The sequence below is a fragment of the Serinus canaria genome, chromosome 14 (genome assembly GCF_022539315.1).
Source record: "Serinus canaria isolate serCan28SL12 chromosome 14, serCan2020, whole genome shotgun sequence".
In the NCBI taxonomy this organism is placed as follows: Eukaryota; Metazoa; Chordata; class Aves; order Passeriformes; family Fringillidae; genus Serinus; species Serinus canaria.
In genome coordinates this window covers 350,714-359,265 of record NC_066328.1, presented here as the reverse complement: position 1 = coordinate 359,265, position 8,552 = coordinate 350,714, and the positions used below count along the sequence as shown (strand labels likewise).

The 8,552-nt window shown below is 45.8% G+C and overlaps 1 protein-coding gene across 1 annotated transcript; it reads left to right on the top strand.

Annotated features, from left to right (window-relative positions):
• RNPS1 (RNA binding protein with serine rich domain 1) lies at window positions 1-8,547 on the top strand. Its single transcript, XM_050979890.1, has 7 exons — window positions 1-85; window positions 3,118-3,273; window positions 3,542-3,733; window positions 4,918-5,020; window positions 5,538-5,691; window positions 6,151-6,292; window positions 7,468-8,547. Coding segments are annotated over exons 1-7 (855 nt in total). The 5' UTR covers window positions 1-83; the 3' UTR covers window positions 7,574-8,547.
• The last annotated feature ends 5 nt before the right edge of the window (window positions 8,548-8,552 follow it).

The window sequence follows — 8,552 nt, the reverse complement described above, 5'->3', positions numbered from 1 at the left end:
CATCACCGCGCGCCGGCACTGCCCCTTCCCGCCTGCTGGCGTCAATCTCGCGCGACGGGCGCGGAGCGGCGGTGGCCCCGAAGATGTGAGTGCAGGGCCGGGGCTGCGCCATCCGCGTCCATCTGGCCGGGCCGCGGCCCGACCGGCCCCTCCGCCGCGCGGGGCGCCTGGGGGAGCGCGCTGGGGCCGGCGAGAGGCGAAGGCGGCGCGAGGGTCTGGGATGGGGCTTCGGAGCCGCGGCTGGAGGCGGGGAGGGCCGGGGCGGGGCCGACCGGGGAACTGGGCCCGGGTGTCGGCGCCGCCGCGGCCCGGCCTGCGGGAGGAGTGTTGTGCGGGCTCGAGGGACGGGCTGCTGTGCTGATCTCGCGGCCCCCTGCCCCGCCGACGCTCTACTGGACCCACGGCGTGCGGATATGGCTGCCCCGCGCTTCGCCGGCTGCGGAGCTGGGCCGAACGGCCGGAGAGGGCAGACAAGTGACGGGCGCCGAACCCTTCACACACCAGAAATTCTGCCGGTTTGCAGCTGAAGACGTGGAGCAAACTGTCAGTAAAGGACTCGCGTATAGCTTTACGGGAAGCCTGAGGGCGAGCGAGTTTGCTTCCTTTGCCACAGAACTGCTCTGAGTGTGCAGATTCTGTCTCTAAAGCAGAAGCCTGTGTGAGATGGACGTTTGGTTTGTGTCGATTGCTCTCTAGATTTTCTGGTTTGGGGTGGATGCCCCTAAACCAGCTATTTTTTAGAGAGTGAGAGGTTTTTGATTTCAAGGAAGAAGCATGTCGCTTAGAAATGCAATGTTGTTTAGCCTTGTGTGAGGACTGTGATTTAGTCTTTCCACATTTTCTAGTGAATGCCTGAACTTGTGCAGGTGAAAATGCCCACAAGGTAGGGTGAAGTTTCCAACTAAAGTGAGTTTGGCCAGTGGCATTCCTGAGAAAGGATTAAAACCACTAGTTAGTTTGGAGACTGCTTATTTGGTGCATCATTCAGTGAATGTTCCAAAGCCATGTGGCTGATCTGCTTGGTAAGTGCCTATCCCAAGGAGCAGTAAGCAGTGAAACCTGAAAGGAGATTGTATCCAGGTGGGGGTCAGGCTCTTCTCCCAGGCAGTGGGCAACAGGACAAGAGGACACAGTCTTGAGATGCACTGGGGAGGTTTAGGTCGGACATAAGGAAGATTGCCTTCACAGAAAGGGCGATTGGGCCCCTGGAAGGGGATGCTCAGGGAGAGTGTGGAGTCACCATCCTGGGAGGTGATTATAGAAAGACTGGATGCAGCACTGTCTGCTCTGGTCTAGTTGACATGGTGGTGTTGGGTCAGAGGTTAGACTTGATGGTCTCAGAGGTCTGTTCCAATGTTATTGATTCTGTGATTCTGTTTCCTGCCTCAGCTGTAGGCTGGGTAACAGCAGACATGCTGGTCTTTATCTGTGTTTCCTCTTCCCTTCTCCCAAAAAGGGTAAAACCAGATCTGACTCTTGAGCACTAACCGATAGTTTTGTATGCTGATAACATTATGGCTTTTGATAGTCCACAGGTGCAGGAGGAGCTGATGTGTAGGCAGAAATAAGCCAAACCTGGCTATGGGATATTTAGAAGAAAAATGGGCTCTGGGGTGACCTAAATTGCAGCCTTCCAATACCTGAAGTGAACCTATAAGAAGGATGGAGAGAGACGTTTTACAAGGGCCCAGAGTGCTAGGAGAAGGGGGAATGGCTTCCCACTGACAGAGGGCAGGTTTACACTAGAGATTAGAAAAAAATTCTTCCCTGTGAGGGTAGTGAGGTCCTGGCCCAGGATGCCCAGAGAAGCCCCCATCCCTTGAAATGTTCAAGGCCAGGTTGGAGCAACCTAGTGTAGCAAAGGCCATAGTTGGGGCGTTGGAAAGTGATGAGTTTTAATGTCCACACCATCCCAAACCAGTCAGTGATTCTGTGATTTTATGAAAGGAAAATTTTAGGTTTTCTGGTCTTGTGAAACCAGGAACCTGTCTGTTCTGTACCACCCAGCTGGGTTCATGCAGTGGCTTTATGAACTGCATCCCCCTCAGACCTTGCACTGGAGAGGCGCAGAGCTGGATAGAAATGTCCTAAAGCTGAGTGACATACACAGGTTTGCTTGTCTTGGCTCCCTTTGCAACGCCCATGGGACAGTCTGCTTTCTTCTGCCACTGGTGCTAGAGGAGACATTTCATTTCCTAGCAGCTTCTGCCAGTGGCACATCTGTGGTGTCGGTTTCCTGTCCTCTGTGCAGAAAGGCCACGGGTGTTTCTTGGTTTCTGCAGGGAGCTGGGTTTGTGAATGTTCATTTGTATTGTTTCTTGCAGTTGGTGTATTAGGGAAAACCATGAAGCTGAAAATCAGGAAAGCAAGTTCGGCTGTTAAGAAGTAATCGCTTCCCAACCATACATTTAATTGCAATTCAGAGAATAAAGTAATTGCTTACCACAAGCACAGAAGCAAAAAGATTGTTGGATGCTGTGAGCTGTTAAAGTTTTTTTTCTTGTTCACCGAGTTTGCCTGTGATGCACGTGGGGATGGAGATGTTTCCAGCATCTCACATTACAGTGCATGTCCAGTGCTGCTACAGATAAGGCTGGCAGCTCCAGCACTCATTCCCTGAACGTTTAATTCCTTGGTGGTTGAGAGTGTCACATTCCTTTAGAGGTTATTAAAATATTAGAGGCAGGTCTGTAATGCAGATTTTGTGATGGATGCAGCCCTCATATAGTAAACATCAGGAAGTCAACTAATCCCCAGCATTTCAGTGCTAAATAGAGAGGTGTTAAATCTGTCTCCTTTTGGATCTAGAGCAAAGAGAGGACTGGTTCTCAGAATTCAGAGGTTAGAAGTGAGATGTGAGACGTAGGGCCCATTCTGCTGCTATGGATATCTCTGAAGGGGAAAAGGAGTTACCAGGATTAAAAAAGAGTTTGCTAGAACTTTTTCTAAAGTGTCTGGAATTGCCTAATGCTTTAACTCCACAGTTTCAGTAGTCCTGAATTATGTTCAAAGTTCAGTGTTTTTTGTTGCTGTCCTGTTCTTTATTTGGGTGTGGGGCTTTTGTTGTCTATGGCTTTTCTTTAATTAAGCAATGCTTTCTGCAATTTACTGTTAAAGGGCTCCCTCACCAACCAAGCGCAAGGACAGGTCAGAAGAGAAATCGAAGGACCGGTCCAAGGATAAAGCAGCTGCTAAGGAATCGAGTGAAAAGGATCGTGGTCGGGACAAAACACGCAAGAGACGCAGTGCCTCCAGTGGGAGCAGCAGTACCAGGTGGATACTTTTATGGGAGTATCAAATGACAGCATTTTCAGAAATCAGTAGCTTTATTTGTGGTATTCTTGGGCCTGTTGAAAGTTTGTGTTGTGTTAGTCACTGTGCGATTTTGCCTAACTTTAGAGAGTTTATATTTTAGGTATGAATTTCTCTGGTGAGCTGTGGAGTTACAGTCACAGTTACTCTCTTGTAATTGTCAGAAGTTTCTCAGCAGTGTTTTTTCTAGGTATTCCACTAATTTTTATTCTTCTCCGCCTTGAAACAGATCCCGTTCCAGCTCAACTTCCAGCTCAGGGTCCAGTTCCAGCACTGGCTCTAGCAGTGGCTCAAGTTCCTCTTCTGCCTCTAGCCGCTCTGGGAGCTCCAGCACCTCACGCAGTTCCAGTTCGAGCAGCTCTTCTGGCTCTCCCAGTCCTTCTCGAAGGAGACATGACAACAGGAGACGGTCCCGCTCCAAGTGAGTTTTATTTGTCTTCTAGGAATTGCCAGATGTCATGTTAATTCCATGTAGAATGCAAGACTGTGATCAGAATAGATTGTTCTCTGAAGACCATTTGCTTTCTCCGTAACTTAGATATGTGAATTTTGTTAGAATGGATGTGCTCGGTTTCCTTAGAGTTCAAACATATGCCCTCTAGGAACATAGATTAAAAACCTAATTTTTAATAGTTTAAAAATTTTAAATACTAAATTTTTTAGAGGCAGTTTTAATCAGTGTTTCCTTAGTAGTATGGGTCTAGATCAGAGTAAAGTTGTTCAATTCCTGTAAACTACAGCCACGACTAACAGAAAAGTCAGGGCTAAAATCAGCACATATGTGTACATATGTATATTTATATTCTTATTTATGAAAAATAAAATAGGAAGGAGGGCAGAGGAAGCCCCAGTAAGGGTAACATGGGAATTAAGCTATCTTAATGTCTGTACAGTTTTTCCTTTGCGTAAGGCGATGAAGGCTGATAAAAATCTCTGTAAGACTGTGTGGGTTTTCAATATCACTCAATTGATGGACTTTAGGATTAGGAAGAAGCATAAAGATAAATTTTCTACATACTGTTTTTATTTTTTATAGATTAAAGTTTCATTCTAGATTTTTTTTTTTTAACTGCAAAGGCATTGTGATATGCAGCTAATTTTAAATAGATTTGTTTATATTTTTGAACCTCTGTAGTGAATGGAAGATACAGAAACACAAATAGTTGAATCTGTTCATTTGCCTGGTTGTGGTATGCTGAGATCTTCATGGCCTTATTTTGTCTCTGCAGTTGTTGAGGCAAGGGATGTTTTTGTGTTTACAATTGGGAAATGTTTTAGCTATGACCCCAACTTCTAGAAGTGTTTGCTAAATTTTGTGTTTGTTACCCTAGTTGCAGTGAGTTGAAAGTTGAAAAGTTGCAAAAAAAAAAAAAAAGTCCTCAAATTTCAAAAGATTCTAAAGCAAAAGCAGACAAGACAAGACAAATGCAAGTCTTGAGGTGTTTCTGAGTGGAACAGCCTCACTACCACACCAACACTGTAACTTCTTCAGAGCAAAGATGCCCTTCAATGAAAATGGTATTCTTAATTGTGTGATAATGACTGGCTTTGGTTTTGTTCTGCATGTTCCCTGAAAACGGTAATGTTTACTGTTGTCCAAATCAGGTCCAAACCACCCAAGAGAGATGAAAAGGAACGGAAGAGGCGGAGCCCATCACCCAGACCCACAAAAGTGCATGTTGGAAGGCTCACTAGAAATGTGACAAAGGTAATAACGGCATGTTCCCTTGCAGTCTAGCATTCGTGTTCTTCTGTGAGAATGTGTGAGCTGCTCTTTCAAAGCTCTCTGAACATGGGTTACTAGGAAGTTGCCAAGGTGATGCTGTTGGATATTGTTTCTTTGTGTCCAGGTTGATCGATGAGGAAAATTTTCATATGATTTTACTGAGTCAAATACCATGAAGCCTTCTGAGAAACTGTAGTGTGTAAGAAGTCTGCCTGTTTTGGCAGTATTCCAGACCTTATATTCTGCTTTACTAGGAAGAAAACTATAGAATATGGGACAACACCTGAAATTACTTTGGAGGCATAAAGGATATTGGGCAGTTGTTGATAACGGATCTGCAGAGAGCTGGTCTGGCTTGAGTTGTCTTTGCTAGAATGTAGTTTAAAGGTCCTCAGGGGTAAAAGGTTTAGGCTGCTGAAAAAATGATTACTGCTATGTGCCAGCCAGGCCTTGCTGGTGAGTGTGCTCTGTGTTCATAAGGCTCGGTCTGTCTCTGCAGGATCACATAATGGAAATTTTTTCAACTTATGGAAAGATTAAAATGATTGACATGCCAGTTGACAGGCTAAACCCACACCTCTCCAAAGGTTATGCTTATGTGGAATTTGAAAACCCAGATGATGCTGAGAAAGCCCTGAAACACATGGATGGAGGTAGGTACTGACCTGCAAGGAGCCTGTGGGCTTTTTTAAAGCTTCAGAATAGATGGATTTGATCAGAAAATTAGTTAGAGATGATCGGGATGTCTTTGGTGAGCAGATGTAAAGTACTGTCAGTTTTCAGCCCAAATGGCTTTTGCGAGGTTCAGGACAGATGCAAGAAATCACAGAACTATTAAAACTAATCTTTTTTTTCTAAACAATGAAAAAAATAATCTTAAGCTTACATGAAAACCTTTTCAGGTTTACATCTGAACTGCAGTTGGGTGGGATTAGATAAAGAAGTCTGATAGGTTTGTGGACTTTGTCAGAATAGCCCCTGAGCAGGATGGAGCTCCGTGGGCTGATCCACTTGAATTGCTTGTGACAAAGCAATGAGTTGCAGTAATATGATGTGTATATGTTAGGTTGAAAAATACTTACTTTTCCCTGTTTCTGTGATGCCCTAAAAAGGCCAGATTGACGGTCAGGAGATCACAGCCACAGCTGTGCTGGCACCACGGCCTCGACCACCTCCCAGACGCTTCAGCCCCCCGAGGAGGATGCTGCCGCCGCCGCCAATGTGGCGCAGGTCCCCGCCTCGCATGAGGAGGAGGTGAGAGCTGGGACAAGGCTTTTCTTTCTCAGTAGCAACTCATTATCACTGAATGATTTGGCATGGGGACAATCCTGTTGGACTTCACTTTCCCTTGCCAAGTGACAGTAACACATTTTGGGCATTGGTTGAACCCGGGTTGCAGTTCCTTACTCATTAGCTCCAGTGTGCCTGCTCTGGTCTGCACCCTGAGCACAGTCTCTGGGAAAGGTCTCACCCTTCCAAGCCTGTTCCGTGGAGTGCTTTCTGCATAAAGGCTTCAAGATGAAGTGGGAAGAGACTTTGGCTGACAGAACACTTGTGGCAGGCTGGGCCAGTTTGTCTTTTTGGAAGCTCTTGTACCTCCCTCCCTCCCTTATTTCTCAATGGGCACATGACCAAAAAGCAGTCCTGTGTCAGGTGAGCGGAGTACACTGGCCCTAGGGTGTGATCTGACAGTTGTGCAACTTGGAGCTGCCTGATTGTGCTCAGGTAAGTTCTGAGTCTTTGGTGTTTACATGTGTTCAAAATATCTTACTTGTCAGTAGCAAAAGGTTTAAAAATGAACAGTAGTTACTGTGGCACAAGACCCAGGAGGCTTCTTGGTGGTCCTTTAAACACACCGTTTGCTGAGATCTCAGAGATGCAGGTATGCCTCCTTTGTTATCTTTCCTACTCCAACTTTTACTGTCCTCTTAGCTCTGCTAGTATTCTGTGCCTGGAACCTGTCATAGCAGTAGCTATACTGATATGACTGTTGGTTGTAGTACTGAGAAGCTTGAAGCTAAACTACTTCTGGAGTAAGCTTCTTCTAAGGAGCTTCCTTGTAATTTGAAAGGATTTGGGTAAATCCTTGCTCTGAATATCACTCTTGCAGGAGTCAAAGATGACTTCAGGTGAAGGAGGATCTGGTGTAGGATCTGAGCTCATTTTCCTTGAGGAAGAAGATAAGTTTCTTGTCTGTTGTTCAGGTATTAGTAATTTTTTCCAGTTCCTTAAGCAGAGGGAGGAGAGCCAGAATAGTCCCGCTGTGTCCTCTATGGAACTATGTTTTGCTCAAGCTCTTTTCCCATGGTGTGTGAGGGATTTTGGCAGGACGCAGGGAAGTGTTTTTAAAAAGTTGGTAGCTGAGCTGACCAATTTCTTGAACCTGTTGCTTGTCTCCTAACGGAAACTTTCTCCTCGTTCCCTGCCAGGTCCCGCTCTCCTCGGCGCAGGTCCCCTGTTCGCCGGCGATCCCGATCCAGGTCTCCCGGGCGAAGGCGCCATCGCAGCCGCTCCAGCTCAAACTCCTCAAGATAAAGCAAAAGGACTGGGCAGCTTTTTACTTTTTAACTTAAATCCCATCAGATGGAATATTGTACCTTTTTTTTAATAATGATTCTGGGTGAGGAAGAGTGAGAGATAATCCTGGCAGTGAAGGCAGTGTAAGAGGAGAGCACACCAGTTCCTGGCCAGTTACTGTGAGGTTTCTGGATTCCTGGCATTGAATTGAAATTATTTAAAAATGGCTTTGATTTTAAAGGCTGCAAAAACATCTTTTCCAAATAGAGGGAGGGAAAGATGTTTCAGCCTCTCTTTCTCCAGTTAACAGCTGCTGCTTGGTGATTGTAAACGTTTAGCACGCTGTACAGACCAGCATGTAAATCTTGAGCTAGTTCAGAACCCCAGTGAGTGAGAGAGTGAGCCATGTACCTTGATCTCCGGGTGCCGGCCCAGGATTTTATCTGGGCAGCTCTAGCCCCAGACCTGCTTGAGACTTAATTCAATACAGAATTGTTACTTTTTTCCAGTTCCCCTGGATGGTTAGTTTCTGCAGCGTAAGCTCTTCTGTAATGCTTACAACAGGCAGTCACCACAGAAACAATGGTCCAGCCCAGTGAGCATGACACTATAGAGAAGCTGGAAAGCCTAAGAAATGTTCTGTAGCTGCCCCCTTAAGTGATTTCATTCACCTTTTCGTTGAGGGTATTGGTAGAAACTTCCTACTCAGCCCACAGTGAAACAGTGTGCTTTTACAAATCCCAAATGAGCAACTGAGCACCATCCCCTTGGAAACTGCAAAGCAGAAAGGGAGGCTTGAAGCCATGATGCTGGCTGGATTAACTGGGGTTCTCACAGGGAAAGGCAAAGAATTTACCACCTGTTGTATAGTCAGTACTATACAGATTTTTTTGTTGTTGTTGTTTTGTATAACTTTGTATCCTTTTTGGGCCATGTTGTGTTTGTACTTGTGTAGAACAAGCAGTTACTGAATAAAGCGGTAGGGTTGAGAAGGGCT

Coding starts and splice junctions, on each gene's coding strand:
- RNPS1 (XM_050979890.1), top strand. Junction 3,734..4,917: donor AGGAGACGGTCCCGCTCCAA/GTGAGTTTTATT, acceptor TGTCCAAATCAG/GTCCAAACCACCCAAGAGAG. Junction 6,293..7,467: donor CCGCCTCGCATGAGGAGGAG/GTGAGAGCTGGG, acceptor GTTCCCTGCCAG/GTCCCGCTCTCCTCGGCGCA.